The sequence below is a fragment of the Chaetura pelagica genome, unplaced genomic scaffold (assembly GCF_000747805.2).
Source record: "Chaetura pelagica isolate M959 unplaced genomic scaffold, ChaPel_1.0 scaffold31, whole genome shotgun sequence".
Lineage (NCBI taxonomy): Eukaryota > Metazoa > Chordata > Aves > Apodiformes > Apodidae > Chaetura > Chaetura pelagica.
The window spans coordinates 2,600,609-2,618,538 of record NW_009952481.1 but is presented as its reverse complement, the minus strand read 5'-3'; the positions used below and the strand labels follow the sequence as shown (position 1 = coordinate 2,618,538).

General features: G+C 38.9%; 1 protein-coding gene across 3 annotated transcripts in view; it reads right to left on the bottom strand.

The window, feature by feature from the left end:
- The window catches only part of PRLR (prolactin receptor), a 54,738-nt gene that overhangs the window by 14,862 nt on the left and 21,946 nt on the right, over window positions 1-17,930 (bottom strand). The window contains exons 2-3 of one of the 3 annotated variants that reach the window (XM_010008734.1): window positions 5,851-5,919; window positions 679-781 (exon numbers count right to left, since the gene is read on the bottom strand). In XM_010008734.1, the coding sequence (XP_010007036.1) occupies window positions 679-748 (70 nt within the window). In that variant the 5' untranslated portion in view covers window positions 749-781; window positions 5,851-5,919. Of the gene's footprint in view, window positions 1-674; window positions 782-5,850; window positions 5,920-17,930 lie in introns of those variants that run through there. The other 2 variants (XM_010008735.1, XM_010008733.1) reach the window with 2 other exon arrangements.

Sequence of the window (17,930 nt, the reverse complement as noted above, 5' to 3'; positions counted from 1 at the left end):
AAGAGGTATCAGTGAGCTGGATGGAGTATTTTGTGTACTGGAAGCCTGACATTAATTCACTATTTGAATATTCCCTAATAATTTAAATACACTTAAGAATGTTTACTGTTAAGACTACTTCCCTAACATTGGACCCTTTTAAAATTTGGCTGGACAGAGTACTGGGCCACCTTATCTAGATGGGGCTTGTGCCAAGAAAGGTTGGACTAAATGATCCTTTAAGTCCCTTCTAACCTGATGCTCTAATATTCTATGATAGTTTTCATTAACTTCTACCAAGAACATAGACCATAAATTTACATAAAGTTTGACATGAAAATCATGTGACTTTTCAACCTAAGCTTGCCTTTACTTCATTAAAGTTCCACACCATTATCTCTAATAGTGTTATAATTCACATGATGCTAATTCCCAAGAAGGTGAAAAGCATGGAGTGAGTGTAGGGATGGAGTGAGTGCTTTTCACCATTGCCACCACGTAATCATTAAAATAATACAATAAATAATACAATAATACAATAAAAACAGGACTCAAATTCTCCATACAAAACTTCAGAAGAAAGTAATCTAAGAATATACAGGCTCCAGTGGTGGTCAGGACAGACAGGGTGAAGTTTCAGAGTTTTCTAAATAAAGTGTTTTGAGGAAAAATAAGTGTTTCAGCAAGTGTTGTACTTACCAGTCAGACCCACTCCACTCAGAGCAAGTAGCAAAATAATTTGAACTGAAGATGTAAATTTCTGCTTCATGATGTCAGGAGGAAAAATCAGATCAAGTGCTCACTGAAAAATAGGCCATCATGCAACAGTCAATAACAATGCTTAACATGTAACATGTATCACTTGGCTTGATCAAAGTCCTTTCTGAATTGCAGCTAGCTGATTCTTATTTATCAAAAAAGTGCAGGAACACCTACAGTTCCACTTCAGCAGTAGAAAACGTGAGTCACAGAGTAGTTCTGTCTTTGAAATGGTTAGCAGAAGGCAAATAGAAAATATAAAAAATTTATTTAGAAGTTTATTATTTTTGAGCCAGTCTCATGACTTCTGAATATTTGGGACTGGCATTGTTGAATTGAAGACCACCCGAGCTGAAGAATGCTACTGGTTCTGTGCATTCAACAAATGGTTTTCACTGCATTTGATTTTGAAGTGAAGTGGGAATGCCAAGGTCAAAGAAAAGAAACCAGGGAAAAAAGTAGCCTAAGTTCACAGTTACTTTATCAGATGAAAACACAAGATGGAATGCAATTGCCCCTCCTTCTTTAACCTGCTAAGGCCAGAGCCAGCGCTGCAGAACCCGGGTGCAAGTGGGAAGCTATGAAGACCCAGTCCCTGCAGTGGGCTGGCACCACTAGATGTCCTCAGAATTCAGGTTACAGCTCAGGGTGGTAAGGGTCCCAGTTGCTGCTAAACCCGTTGTTTAGCCTGAAGGAAAGACAGAGAAACTTAAAGCAAACCTCTTCCTTCTGCTGCCAAGATGGTTCCTGCTTGGAGACGGTGATGTGAGTCGCCTGTCAGATGCTCGGTAACCAACCTCACTCTTCAAAACGGAAGAATAATTTACTATCTAAATTGGAAGCTCCTTACCTCAGCTTTCCACTCCTACCAAGCATAGCTGACAGCTATTTATGTGTATGCTTGAGACCCATTCAGTGTAGCACAGCATGTGAACAAGCTGCCTCTTTGCTGAGGAAAAATTCTTTGTGGTTTATCAGATGACTACATTTTCATCATGCAATTCACTTGCTGTATCAAGAAACTATAATCCATCAGCATACAAATGTCTCTTAAGTGCAAAGGCAAATGAAGCATCAGTTAATTTAACTGAGCCTAAAAAAAGACTCTTACTGTGGACACTGTGGAGTGGAACAACAGTTGGACACACTTCATATACTAGCTCCGAACATCCAGGCATGTTCCATGCATGTAACTGAGCTACAGGCTGCAGAATATCTGGGTTAGTTTTAAACTCATTTACAGCAATCTGTACACATACAGTGAGTGCAGAGCAAGCCGTTTAAATATAAATTCCAGTTTTGTGTAAGCACATGCATATTTTATGGCTGTAAACAAAAGCAGGCACAAAGGTTAGTGTTTAACTTCAGAAATCAGCTGGACACTTGGTGTTACATAATGCAGAGAACAGACCATTGAGCTCATGCAAGAATAAGGCACATTTTTCTTAGGTGAAGGAAAAATAATGAACTATAAATGGTAACAATTTCATGTACACATGATACCACTTACAGTATTTGATTATTTCTAAAAAAACGGTTGGACCATTTGCAAATCACAACACTTTCAAACTGAGAAACATTCATATTGTGCTTCCCTATAGGGAACATGATTCCTTTTCTGACTTTTACAGGCATATCGTTTCTGTGTGAAGAGTTGACAGATAATAGAAACGGATTACAGTGAGTAAAATAATAAAATTGTCAATACAACAAAAGAGAGAGATTGGGATGATTTTGGAAACTAGAGACCTAAAGAACCAAATTAATACAAACAGGATGAAAAGAATGCATTTAGACCTGAGTATTTTTCATTGGGAGCACCTGTTTCTTAAAAATGAGATGATCATGAACCACGTCTTCAATATGGCTGTGAAAAAAGAACAGGAGAGATACAGGGGAGGCTGTGGACCTATTAGTGCCACAAACTAATGTACAATTCTGGTCATCTATCCTTGGGAAAAAAAACCAAAACCAAAAACATGTTAACCTATTTAGACCAGATTTAGAACACGGTAACAAAGATGAGCAGGGGGCACAGAGGTTGTCGCACAATGGAGATTTAAAGAATTGACTTTTTACTCTATGCAAGGATGCTTGTCTTCCACAAACATAGCAGGAGATTAGCAAAAGAAGGAAAATAATAATGTGTAAACTCTAGAAAATGTCATAATAAGAACAGGTGGCGATAATTAGTTCAAAAAATTAGAGAAAAATGTTACCATCACAGCAGTGTGCTTCTGGAATAGTCACCCAAACACAAAAATGCCGTTTAGTTTTCCCAGATACTCTCACCTATTATGAAATATATATGACATGCTTGGTTGAGGTATCTGGGGACTGGACTTCCTGATCCTGTATATGCTTTCCAGGCCAGTGTTCCAGCTCAAGTTAAATAACTTGAATTATTAACAGGTAGAAGACTGTGCAGAAGTATGAGATGACTGAATGTCCTATCTTACTTTTAGGATTTATTGCTTTCAAAATATTTTCTATTAAAGAATTACAAGAACCTCTGTTTATTTGAAGAACATGCTTACAAAGCATTTTAGAAAACCTTCATTCTGATATTTGTATTGCTTTCTGAAGGAATCTATGCAGCAGAAGTGCAGTGGCCAGAAGGCTCTAGACATATTAACCACATTCCAGTTCCAGTGCCTATGTTTCCATGGTTTCCTGCTATTTGGTATTTGTGGTTCCCATATAATTGATAAGACTTCTGGAGAGATGTCCTGTTCTTTAAAAAAATGTTTTTCAATAGAAAAAATGCTCACTTTGTAGTAAGTACATCAAAAGTGTCTCTCCCCTATCTTTGACTTGAAAATATTTTCATAAAAGGGTAACTAATATTGTTGAAGATACTGGGATGGAACACTTCAGTTTCAGGAATGAATGCACTCTTTTGTAAGGGACACAGTAGACAGTGATTTGGCAAAATGCCATGCAAAACCATGTGCTGAGTAACTGGTAGTTGAAAGATCATATGCCTCCTTTTTGAAGGTTTTCGTTTAATTGCAATGAAGTTACTAGATTCTTACATTATACTTGGATTTCTCCATTCTAACACAGTTGTTATATAGTATTCAACAGCTGCACATTGCACGCCAGAAAACAGTGCAACTTGATGGAAATGGAAGTGATAACCGGGGTTTTAGAATCCACAGAAGTGCTCAATCCTCCTGTAAAATATCCCTACTCTGCAATTAATGATATGATGAAAATTTAAATTAGAAAAATGTGCTTACAATGCTACTATATGAAGCTGAAAGTTAAATATCAATACTGAAATCAAGTGCTGTGGAGCAGGGCTGAGAGAAAAATGTCCCTGTCCTAACCGAGTTCTAATTCTTACATTCTTTTCTCTCTCCTTTTTGGCTATGCTGATGGATAAATTTCTTGAGATGACAAAGAAGACTTTACTCAGAAGTACTTCTTCACAGATGGAAAAAAATTCAATCTGCAGTGTTTTCAGGCTTGCAGGAAGGGAAACAACTGTATAGCACCAACTGGCAATTACATTATGTCCATCACAAGCTTTGCCGCAAGTACTTTACCAATCTGTACTGAACAAGATTCACATTCCCACTAGTTATGATGAGAAACAATGATTGTCTTTCAGGCCTGGAGGAAGGCATTATAAGGAGTCTCAGTCTCTAAACACCACTGTTCATTACAGTTTAGAAGGCTAAATTACAGCTGTATGGAGCCAAATAGAAAATAAAGAACAGAATAAAGCAAGAATGACATAGTCTGTTGGACCATCCAGAATCATACTGGCTACACATTCAACTATACTGTGGACATTGCATGAATTTATCTCCCCATGCCAATTTCTCAAATGCCAACACTGGTATATGTCCCTATCCAAGACCTGGGCATTGTTATCACGAGACGTGTTTCTGAATGTCAGTGGTGGTTGGGATTATTCTGTAAAGTAGAAGCTGTGGATCTGCACTGTCACCAGAGCTCTGCTTTGCCTCTCTGAATGAGCCCTAACTGGAAGTCCCCAAATTCTGAATTGTTTGGACACCCAGTACAGCCTTCAATGATATGTAGAGGCTCCAGAAAAGTAGGGAATTTAGGTGTGTCTCTGATCTTAATTTCTTGAGACTGATTCCAGCTGTCTACCTTTACCACGTAGATTTTTTGGTTTGTGAGGATACATCATCCCTGCTGTTGGCTATGCAAGGGAACACAGACACCCAATTAATTTGTTGGGATCAAGCACTTCATACTTCTGTGTTGCATAAACCAGAAGTACCTATAAGCTCTCTTAGATTTCACCCAAAAAACCTGTAAAAGGGTTTCTAGTATATTATTCCTAAATTTCACTCTTAAATAAACCTCATCCTAACAACCCTTTGTAGTGCTTCCTTTGATTAGCAGTCAAAATGTGATAATGAACGGAACAACTTCTTTCACCTGTGGATATGTGCTCCTCAGTCTTTGAAAATGAAAAATAATGAAACCTCAGATTCTTGAAAACAGTATAGACACTTCCTTCTCCATCAAAATATTTATACACTTAACTCCCACCTTGAGCCTGAATCTCTTTTTAAAACTCTCAACATCTAAACTGACAAGAAAATCCAAGACAACAAGAAGAAAACATCATTATCCCTACTTTACAGATGGGGAACCAAGACAGAGAATGATCAATTACTTTGCTCAGATTCATATTAGAAAAGCAGCAAAAGCTAAAACCTGACCCTTTCCACCTAGTGTTTTTTTTATTTCTCTTCTCTGAATACCTCCTCTACTGCCTTTGTTTTCCCAACAAAACATGATTTAACTAACAATAGCAATCTTCTTCTACCAGTCTCATGGCTCTTGAATATTCTATTTTCTGTTGGTCTGTACATTTAAGTGTAATTTCAGGATTATTATTTTTAAAGCAGCGTTTTACAGACAAGAAAAGCATAAGCTGTTAAGATTAATATTTTAGAGTTTGAAAATTAGAGTTGATATTAGAACTTGAAAATTGCTTTTGAAATATGATGGATGTTCATCTATACCAACTACCAAACCCAACTACACAGTCATTACCTTGCTATAATAATTTAAAACATTATTTATATATAGCATAGTCATGAAATATAAAGTTCAGATTCCTACCTAAAGGATTCATGTGTGCAAGGAAGATTTTTGTTCCTCTCTTTCATGAATGTCAGATCACTTGATAATCTGCAAGAGAAAAAAAATCCAGGATTAATATATTGCTGGAAGTGCTTTATTCCTGAAACATCAAGAGAAAACAAAACAAAACAAAACTTTTTGTATTAGCTGGTTCAGATACTGACATTAAGTCCATCCATTGAAGCATTGAGAGCAATAGTGACCATGGTAAAATGCTGTGTTGCTGTACACTCTTATCTGCTTCAACAAAGGCAGAAATGTTTGTAGCAACTTAGGATGTAGTTTAGCTTTACCAGCAGACTGTGCTAGGCTGTGTGAATTGAAGGCTAATCACCATCTACACAAAAGGCCATGGACAGGACCAGATAAAAACTGGCAGGTTTGGGGGAGGAACCCTAGCAGCCTAATCAGTGAGAATGGGGTGCAGGGAATCAGCCACACCTAGGGTTGCCAAAGAAGTCAGGCCATAGTCTTTCATGAAACCCACCAGGAGGAAGGGCCAACCAGACAAATCCCCTTCCTCTTCACAGACTGAAGGAGATCAGGGATGCAGGTGGGAAAGTATGTGGGGAGGAAAGGGGGCGATCAAAGTAGACTGGAGAGAAACAAGCATGGAAAAATAAGGTGAAAAGAGGAACAAAGGGTGTCAAGTGTAAACTGGTGGTTTTTCTGACTGAGATGTGTGCCTGATTACTGTAGTCTACTTTATATTCTCGTTAAGTCCTATTTCTATCTATCTTCAGTCTGGGTGTGCTCTGTTCTGAGTGGGTACATTTGGATTAGCCAATGAGGAGTGGGATTGCAAATCTCAGGGCTCATACACAAATCCCTGCTGCTGGGGAGACTAGAGGATCTGAGGCCAGCTAGTGGACTGTCTAAGCATGTAAGACCAGCTGCTAAAGCAATCAATTTTTTGTGTTCAAATAAACAAATATATGTGTAAATGTATATGTTACATCTTGGTTGATGTGTGTGGCCTCTGTGTGTGTTTACTGTGTCCATGTTCCCACCCATCGGGAGCAGCTGCTGTGCTTTGCTACTGGCAGAACCTGAGCACGTGGACCTACATCAGCCTCACAGCTGTGAGGCTACTTGATTCAGCTGAAATTAAAGGTTTTATCAAAAAAAGCCACTATGTTTAACTAACTGTTCTTTCTCATCCCATCTGAATATATTATGCTGTGAAGAAATAATTTAGATGAGTTCCATGGGCAACTTACCTACCACCACAAGAAAAACTATTTACACATTACATTACTAACTTTGAAACTATTAAGGTCACACTATTTCTTACAAAACATTTGAAACAAAGTAGAATATTTTTACAACTAACACTAAGAATGGTCTGTGAGGTCTGCACCTGGGCCAGGGCAACCAGAGATATGAAAACAGGCTGGGGGAAGGCATGCTAGAGAGCAGCCCTGTGGAAAAAGACCTGGGGGTACTAGTGGATCAAAAGCTGGACATGAGCCACCAATGTGCAATTGCAGCCCAGAAGGCCAACTCCATCCTGGGCTGCATGAGAAGTGTGGCCAGCACATAGAGAGAGGTGATTCTGCCTCTCTACTCTGCCCTGGTGAGACCTCACCTGGAGTACTGTATCCAGCTCTGGAGCCCCCAACACAAGAAGGACGTGGACCTGTTGGAGCATGTCCAGAGAAGGGCCACCAAAATGATCAGAGGGCTGGAGCACCTCTCTTATGAAGACAGGCTGGGGGAGTTGGGGTTGTTCAGCCTGAAGAAAAGAAGGCTCCACGGGGACCTTATTGTGACTTTCCAATACCTGAAAGGAGCCTATAAGAAGGCTGGGAAAGATCTGTTCACAGGTAACAATGGGACAAGGGGTAATGGTTTCAAGCTAGAGAAGGGTAGATTTAGGTTGGACATTGGGGAAAAATTCTTTAATATGAGGGTGGTGGATCACTGGAACAAGTTGCCTAGAAAGGTGGTGGAGGCCCCAAACCTGGAGACATTCAAGGTCATGCTTGGGACTCTAGTTGGAGATGTCCCTGCTTATTGTAGGGGGGCTAGACTGGATGACCTTTTGAGGTCCCTTCCAACCCAAGACATTCTGTGATTCTATGATTCTAGGAGGATCTGTTCCATGATCTTCCCAGGCATCAGGTTCATCAGGGCATATGCCTTCTTTAACCTTCCTTTTCTGGCTTCCATGCCTGTAGAAGCTCCTTCTTGTTTTTGTTTACATCCCTTGCCAAGTTCAGCTCCAGGTGACCTTGGCCTTCCTGACTTCGTCCCTACACAACCAAGTAACCTCACAGAATCACAGAATCTTAGGGGTTGGAAGGGACCTCGAAATCATCTAGTCCAACCCCCCCTGCCAGAGCAGGGTCACCCAGAGCACATCACATAGGAACTTGTCCAGGCGGGTTTTGAATGTCTCCAGAGAAGGAGTCTACACAACCTCTCTGGGCAGCCTGTTCCAGGGCTCTGTCACTCTCACAGGAAAGAAGATTTTTCTGTAGAACCTCCTATGTTCCAGTTTGCACCCATTTCCCCTTGTCCTACCACTGGACATCACTGAAAAAAGCCTGGCTCCATCCTCCTGACACTCACCCTTTACATATTTGTAAACATTGATGAGGTCACCCCTCAGTCTCCTCTTCTCCAAGCTAAAGAGACCCAGCTCCCTCAGCCTTTCCTCATAAGGGAGATGTTCCACTCCCTTCATCATCTCTGTGGCTCTGCACTGGACTCTTCCAAGTAGTTCCCTGTCCTTCTTGAACTGAGGGGCCCAGAACTGGACACAATACTCCAGATGCGGCCTCACCAATGCAGAATAGAGGGGGAGGAGAACCTCTCTTGTCCTACTAATCAGCAGGATACCTATCAATTTCCACTGCCTGTGTAGCTCCATCTTGCCTTTTAGCTTGACCAGCAGGTATTGACTCAGCCATGCTGGTCTCTTGCCTTCCTTGCCCCATTTCCTACACCTGGGGATTGAGATCTCTTGCGTGCTATGGGAAGCATCCTTCAAGATCTGCCAGCTCTGTTCTGCTCCCTTCTCCCTGAGGGCCGTTTCCCACTGGATCTTACTTACTAAGTCCTTGAAGAGCTGGAAGCTTGCTTTCCTAAAATCTAGAGTCCTTACTGTGCATGAGTGCATGATCACTGCAACCCAGTCTGCCTTCAACTGATAAGCCCTTGATAAGTTCACTTGCACTTGTGAGCATCTGGTCCAACAATGCAACCCCTTGGGCAGGGCTGTCAATTTCTTGTCGTAAGAAGGTGTCATTGAGGCACTTCAGGAGTCTCCTGGGTTGCCCACAGCTTGCTGTAATATGACTGACACGAAACGTGTTTTTTACCAAAGCTGCAATGGGGCCATGAGCACTGGCTTGTTCATATCAGTGACTGGAATGACTCATGATAGAATTGATCTTACCTCCTGCATTAACTAGTATTATGACTCTCACTCAAGTATTTCTACATCAAATAGTTATTATTCATGTCATACTTATTGTGAGAGTCCTGAGAACAAAGACAGAATCCTACTGCCTTAGATACTTTACACAGAAGAGTTAACTGCTCTTAAGAACTCCAAATTAAAATAACTAAGTAATGATATGGAGTGAAAGAAAGGGATATAACAAACAGGTCAAAACTTGAACATTTTTGGTATGAAACTAAGAACTATTTTAATTGCAAATTCTTTTCGAAATATCCCATTAACTGGAAACTGCCTGTGAAGAATCAGGTCTAGAAAATTCAATTAATAATGTCATTTCAGAATAACAAATTCTTTTTCAACCAAGGCCAATTCATGCAAATTTTAAAAATTCCAGAAGGAACAAATATCACAGAATAAAAAGAACATAAAGTGTTTTGGTTTGAATTTTTCCAGTAGAATATTTTCTGAAATCCAAGCAAATAATTTCAGCTTTATGATAACATTCTTTTCCAATGAAAACATGTTGTGATGAAAAATTTCTGGTAATCTTTAATTATATACAGAATTTCATTGAGCAATGCAGTGGCATGAAATGTCCTCCTATTTGACATTTCTAGGGGAAGATGTTTGTGTAGAGGTAAGGAAGTTTACTGAGGAGACATTAAAATCACTTTAAAGGCCACAGGATGCAAAGGAACAGGGCTTTGAAAGCAGTAAAGGGAACACAGTAATGGAAAAAAGTGTGAAACATTTATAGAGTGAATCTGAGGGTAAGAATGAGAAAAGACACAGAAAGGGGAAGGAACAAATAACCTGTTGACACTGGGTTGGATATAGTTGTAGTTTCAAAGGTATTCTAATACTCTCTTTGAGTTTCAAAGTTCCATCCACTGGATGCCATCCCCAAGCAGCCTTTTCTTGGTGCAACAGGCAATGGGGTAGAGTCAAGGAGAAGCCTCTCTGGATCCTAGTCCTGCTAGCATCAAGAAGGTAATGCTGAAGAAAGCACTGACCTGAGCTCTAGCACAGTTTTTGTATTCCCTCTCACTGAGACAGTTGATTATGGCTGAGTCTGTGTCTGCAGTGTCTCTTCCAAGCTTTACTATGACTGTGGTAAGGCTGTCACTGAAAGCACCTGGCATCAGGGGAATGAAATTTCTCTTTCAATCACAAATATCCTCAGTAATTAACAATATCAGTGGAAGCAGAGAAAACTATTGATCAAATAATTGTTTTATGTTTCAGTGTTCTCTCTTTCTCAGGAAGGCCTCAGTAGGAGGTCCTAAAAGTAGCTGTTCCTTTGTCTTTTCTGAGTACATGTTGTACATCTACACTTGAATTGTTTAAGTGACTGCAGAGTCACTGTGCAAAAGAACACAATTAATAAATGTTACTACTCCAATTAAACTGATACAAACACTCCATGTCTAATTATTTGTGAACATGAACATTTCTTAAACATATTCCCCGAGCTTCAAACTTGTTAATGAAAGAACTTTGTGGCTGCATGCACCACTAGTGCCATACACAGATCAAGTGACACACTGGTTAGCTGAAGGAACGAAACAATGCTATCCTGGCAGTCTAAAGCTGAGGGGAAAAAACATTTTCTTACAAATATTTGAGGGAAATTGCTATAAGTGATAGGAATAAAACAATATTTAACATTCAGCCTTCAATTTCCAGAGCTTAAAATTAATCTTTTGGCCATTCTAACCTAAAGCATTATACTCCCTTTAATACAGAAGCATGTGGATATGCAGAGATGTATCTTTATCACACCTAGGTCTAACGTTGGTGGCATTTTGTAGATGTCCTCTGGTACCTAATTCCTGAGTAGTTATAAGCATTATTTTCTACAGGTGTTCACATAGATGGCATTAACTGCTAATGTCAGTGAAAAACACACAGCAGTGTCTCATTACAGAAAGTCTGCTGTCCAAACTACTCTGAACTTTCCACAAGCCTAATCAGTAATGTTGTAGCACAACCCAGTTAAGTTCCACAAAGATGCTCATTTTCCAGCAAAAATGTATCTATTTAATTACAACTATGCAGTGGAAGAATACTGAAGCTCCTAAAAGCTGCAATATGTGTTCTGAAGGAACTGAATTGACCCTTTGATCAGGAGTACAAATTTCCCTTCTTATTTCTTAATGATGAATATATAAACTGAAGTATAACACTAACCTGATCTACACCCTGTCTTCATCCAAGTCTGATATACCTTGGAGATTCTCAGTCATGGTCAATTGTGTTTTGAATTTTTCATTTGTTTTGCAGTGTAAGGAAATTACTCTGAGGTTGCAGACTGTGAGGCTTTTATACACTTGTTTACTGAATAAAGACTTGGACTGAAATCTCTGGAGGTTAAAGGTCAATTTATTAATGTATTCATTCAGTAACCCATTCATTCATTAACTCACCTCACTGCTCCTTAGAAACTGCAAGGACAGGACTGTGTTCCCTACTGATAATGTGTTTCTAACTGGTAATATTTGCATCTCTGACTGAGTAAATAAAACGTGTCAAGAAACTACCTGAAGAAATTTTGCAAAGAGCTAATTTTATTGTGCAGTCAAGGCAAACAAATGGCTTCACAAGTGAAGATTAACTAAATATGGGGTAGTAGATTTCAGGCTATGAATAGTGTATAGTTTTAACAAACTAAGGACATAAGAATGCCTCTCCCTTACTTCTGCTGTAGAACAAAATACATCCATGTAGATTTAACATGGATGTTAAAGTTCACTCTACTCCTCTGTGGAGTTTGCCCACTTGTTGGTTGCATAATAAAGAAATAGTTACTAAACAGAATTTGGAGATGAAAACACTTCAAGGACCAAAAAATATATTCTGTGCTAGAACAAAGTTTATTTTAACACTTTGCTTCAGTGGTGAAAAAGGACTCAGAATGAAATGAAGGACTCCTGGTTACAGCATGTATTGATGCCTCTGGCTACATCTGTTCTTTCAGTAAATGTACTTGATTCACTCTTTATTGTGCTGTGAAATTTTTCCTCTGTGCACTCTGCCTCAGATTGGTCCTGTGATGTGCACAATAATTAGCAAGTTTTATAAGCCTTATACTGGGTAATGATGCCACATTGGGACACTAGATTCAACACTGGAGTCCTCTAAATTTGAGCTGTCATGCTTAAAGCTTATAAAATTGCCATCCAGTTCAGGGGCCAAAGGGGAAGGATGGGCTGTTGGAGTGATCAATTCAGAGCTACTCACAAGCAAAACCATCGGATTTTCACCTAAAAGAAAACTGTGCACGAAATTCAAGTTTCAATAAATGCAGGTAGACAAAGATGACTGTTTATGCCCAAGCATCTGAAATGTCAGATCTGCATGTTTTATTTGGACAACAGCTATCTCACAAAAATGTAAAAAAAAATAAAAATAAAAAAAAGAAGAAAAGAAAACATGAAGGTAATAAATCTGAAATATCAATGGCGTTTCTTTTAGAATTATTTTATATTTTCAAGGAATCAAAAATAAGGCATGAGCATCAGGAACTTTCATTCTTGCCCTCTGTATGGTGAACTTAATGGTAAATTGCAGCAAGCTAGGAAATTTTACTAACAACTGAAGTAATTTTAACCATGGTAATTTGGATCACTAGAAATCAGCTATCATCATCTGTAACTAACAGCAACTCATTTTGTTTTATATCCCATCACAATCAACTTTAATTAGTAATTTTTGTAGACAGCCAGTTATCCAATCCTATTTCAAATGGTAAAACAATTTTGCATTTCCATTTAATCCACAGTATTTCTTCCACAACCCCTGAAATAAAAACCTTATGCTAACATTTATGAAATGGCAGGAGGAAAAAATGGTGTTACTGTGAATTTTACTTTACGTAATGAACAACACAGACTTTTAAATCTTTGTTTACATAAAGCCTGATCTTTTAAAAAGTAATTTTAGTTGTATCTTGGATCTACATCTTCATTGTTACCTGCATCTTTTCACGCTGTCTTTTCAGTGATGCCTTTTATGGTCACAGAATCATCATGGCTGGAAAGCACCTCTAAGTATGCCTGCATCTTCTTGGCTGCACACCATACCTAGCAGTTTACTTTATACAATTTACATGGAAAAATCACTGAAGAGTAACACAATCATATTTTAAATTACTCCTTTAGTTCAATCCTTGAGTTGCTCCACTGGCTGTATGTTGAATATTTGATCTGACACTGTTTAGTAGATACCAGCACAAGACTTTAAAATCCAGTTCAGATTGCTTTCTTAACTGGGCATGGTAGGAACCTTGATGCAGAACAGTCACATCCCTTTCTCCCTTAAGGTCTTCTTCAACTTGAAATTTGTGCATCCTTCAGAGTGCATGGGAAAAGGATGGTTACAGCTTTGACAAGGCTGCCAATATAACACTCCCAGGTGGCTGTCATCAGCACATAGGTCAAAGCAGCTGGGGAACAGCTGAAGCACACAGAAACAGCTCTAACAACCAGCCACGAAAGTGGGCATAAGAAGCACCTTTCCTCCTTCCTCCTTGGAGTTTTGCCCAGGTGCATCTCAGAGATTGCAGGGGACTTGGCTTGCAAAGTTGCTATCTGGGTGAAGAACAGATCTTAAGGGCTGCCTGGACATGATCTTCCAAGACAGCATCAATATCAGTAGGGCCTTAAGAGGGTGAATTAATGGCAGACAATATGGATGGGCAATTGAGGCATCTCGAAATCTTCAGATGTAAACAAATGTTTCAGAAATAAGTAGACCAGGTGAGTTGTAGAAGTCCATTGGATTATAATTTTTTTCTATGTGTGGGTTTTTTTCCTCCTCCCCTCAGATTTCTTCAAACTGATTTTTACCTAAATACATTTAAACATTTGCTATCTTACTTTTTCATTCCCATAACTACCTTCTATGAAGTACAAAAATTACTAGTTATTCAATAATGAAGATTAGTTCTTCCTCTTAGTTAAAGGCTGCTGACTAGCATACACTAGGGATATGCTCAGTTCAACAGCCACCCCTGCCATGTTCCTAAACTGCTTCAGGTGCCTGTTGCCAATGAAGCAGCATCTTGGTACAAGCCTAATTTCTCTGTTCTGGATGGAGTGTGAGCTACTCCAGACAGGCATCCAGAATCACCTAGCTGGAGAGTCATAGGAGTACAGATCAGAACACACAAGCACTAAGCTGGTATATGGATCTGCTCCTGCCCTTTGACAGAAGCTGAGGGTGCAGCCAGGACGCTGTGTTATCCTGCACAGGCAAGAGATTGACAATGCCCCAGTTGTTGGAAGGTTAAATAAGCACAGGTAGATGTAGCCACTTCTCACAGCCCTCTTTGTCTTTGATATGGAAACCAAATCAAGAGGACAAGTTTTCCAATAGATATCTCTGGAACACTCCTTCTCTTGTGGTGCAAAAGAACACTGGTTTGGCAAGTTGTCCCTGTGCATTGCACTTCAAAATCTACTCCACCATTTCAGCTTCCAACTCTAATTTAAGTGCTCAACTCTTTAACTGCTTAAACAAAATTAATTATTTCAAAGGTGAATCTGGTACTTGAAAATACTTATGTGTGCACAGAAGCATAAGAAAGGAGAAGGTCACGGGCTTTTTTTTAGGTCTCAAAACCCCCGGTTTGAGCAAAAGTTGTTACTTTTTATGCCTGTATATACCTAATAGTTTCACAATTATGTGTATACAGCAGTATACACAAACAGAAAATCTCCAACAACTCCACAATAATAACCAGACTGCTGTATGAAGTATGACCACTTATGATGTACTAATTTATCAGCTTACGCTTATTCCTTTTTACTTTTATACTCAGTCTTGCATCACCTTGTCTATCAAATAACTTAAAACATTTTAAAATTGTAAATGAATGCTGTGATTGATTCTTTTTACAGGATCATATTCTAGGCAGATACATTCGTTAGACTGGATATACAAGAATATTTTCTTTGACCATAGTGTTAAAGCTCTGTTATATTTCAACAATGTATGTACTAGTGGGACAACCGCAAATAGCAGATGCAAGAAGCAAGCAGTGTTAAGATCCCTTATTTGGCAAAGACAAGACTCTGCTACTGAGGAAAAGTCTATTAACATCACCAGTGTTTCAGGAATCATTTGCTATTCTGTTTTATTTTTTACGAGGAAGCCTCAAAATGGTGACAGCATTCCAGGTACTTTAAACTTAAGGCTGTCTTACCCTAGAGGACAACGCTCAAGAAGCAAAGCTAAAATATATAATTAATTCCATTCATCGAGAAAGGGAGAAATGATGAGGCCAGCCCTGAGAACATCTTCGTGTTAGAGCTTCACTATGCTAATTTTCCACTGTTAAATATGTATAAGAACTGGCACCAAAGTTCAGGAAACTCTGGTTCTAATCCTGAATCTTTTTTATTTTCTTTTATATGATATTTTTCCATTAGTCAAAATCTGATTCTTTTTTTAGAGGAACTGTGTTCATAACAAAAGCAGCAGCCAATGACTGAATTCATTTACAAACCACTTTAGTTTTGACTTTACAGCCAAACCATTAAATAACTCATATAAATTCTCAACCTGGGACCAAACTGTCATTCTTCAGAAAGTTTATCTCCTTATGTTTGGCTTACTGCATGGAAAATAAAACCTGTGTCATTTGTTGATATTTGTTTCTCTCTCTCCATTAGCATGCAGGTTGGTAACCCCTAAAAATAATTTTAGGCCTGGCATTTCTATTTGAGTGTCATTTTCAGTGATTGCACTGAAATTACATCCCAGAACATTTTAGTGCTTCTCAATACAGAGTTCTCAATTTACAAAGAGTTCAGAGTGACAGCACTCTTCTTACTACTGAGGAACAGAAGCCTTTGTTCTTTTTAACATCTATGAAATGATGTTTCTCCTGCAGCTTTACTCATACAACTATGTTTGACACTAAAACCCAGCAAAGCCTCCTACTTAAATGATTAAAGTAGTACTAGGTATGAAGTCTGGGTGGAGTACCTGAATAAGGCCATTGTGAACTGAGAAGATGGGCTTGTGCCAGCTATGACTACAGCAGCACAAAGGACGAGAATATTCATCCTGGGTTTTGTAATGATTTATGTACCATCCTTCTTCTCAAGCCAGGAGATGAGGTTTGAACCACAGACAGCTGGGATGAAACAAAATTATTTTTGAATAGTTCTATGCTACTGACCTATGCTGATAGTGCCAGGGTGTAATGAGAGGCTTAGAGACATTGCCTGTCCCTTATACCCTCAGTTGCATCAAACATTTATTGGCCACTGCTTATACTTCGTGCCCTTGAATCTAGCAAGATTGTAATTTTGTGAAAACAAAATGTCTTTCAGAAACACTTTTGCAGTACTGAGTCAATGGGAGTCAAGCTCTAAAACATGGCAAAAACAATGTATTAAAGCTGAGACGAGCCTGGAAAAGAACTCATGTTTTTCTATGAGCAGTGAAAATAATGAAGTCTGATTTTCCTAATAATTTGTTTCACCTTGCCATGGTAATATCAGCTTCCTCCTTCATAACATTCTCTATGATACTCCGTTTGCCATGAAACCAAAATGCTGAGGCTGGGATGGAGATAAACTTAGGCTTATCAGGTGGCTTCTATATGAGCTGACTGGAATGGCCAGCACAAATGTACTGATGGTCAACCAGGCTTTTCCAAATGGAACACAATGTTAACTAAGTTCTGCACAGTTTGACTTTTACATGGGAATAAATGTTAATTAAGAGTCTCTCTTTTGCATTAATTTGAGAGTTTTCAGGAAAATTGTATGTTTTTATTATTTTTGGGAATTTTACTCTCTTCTAAATATGATTTATACTGGACAACAGGATAATACAATACTGGAAGGAATGAGGCCTACAGATGCTGAGACCACTTAGCCTCACTTCCTTGGTAATCCAAGAGCAGTTTCACATATAAAAATCTCCAATGAATTGTAATTTTAGAGAAACTTTAATTTTATTTTTATTTTTCTGGTAAATCTCTTAACAGCGTTTCTGTTCACTCTGAGCATGGAGTTCTTTTTTAAGGGTTGCCACCTGAACAAATAGGGCATAGGCATTTAAAACCAAGTGAGAACTGCAGATTGTTGTCTCACTTGGATAAAAATAGACCTGTTTGGTCATTTGCCTAAAAAGCAGGAGACATAACTTAAATTATAGTCTCATTTTAGGGAAATTCAATCCTAAATACTCTTATTTCTTATGGCATGGAGTAATCTGAGCTAGAATTGTTCTCCACCCCTCTTGTTTCCATTCTGGCTATGAATGCAAGAGTTACAGGGACAGAAAAAAGATAACCAGGACCGAATGTGACTATAGCTTATTTTTTAGGGTACTTGGTTGGCAAAGAATGAGGTTTGCTTGCTTTTTGCCCAGTTTTTCTGTTTATTGTAGAATGGCTGCTTAATGTAAACATTAAGAGATTTGGTGGGCAGGAAACACAGTATTTTAGAATAGCAAAGCAAAGAAATGTGCAAGACAGCCTGGATCTGAATTCAGATGTGGAAAGTGATTTGCTGCTCAACTGGCAGGGTGGTTCAGGCTTCTACATTAGTCAAGAAAGAACATGAGAAACAAAGGATTTGGGTGACTGATTGGGAACTGTCTTCCAGCCCTGTCCAGCTTGCTCTGCTGGTGA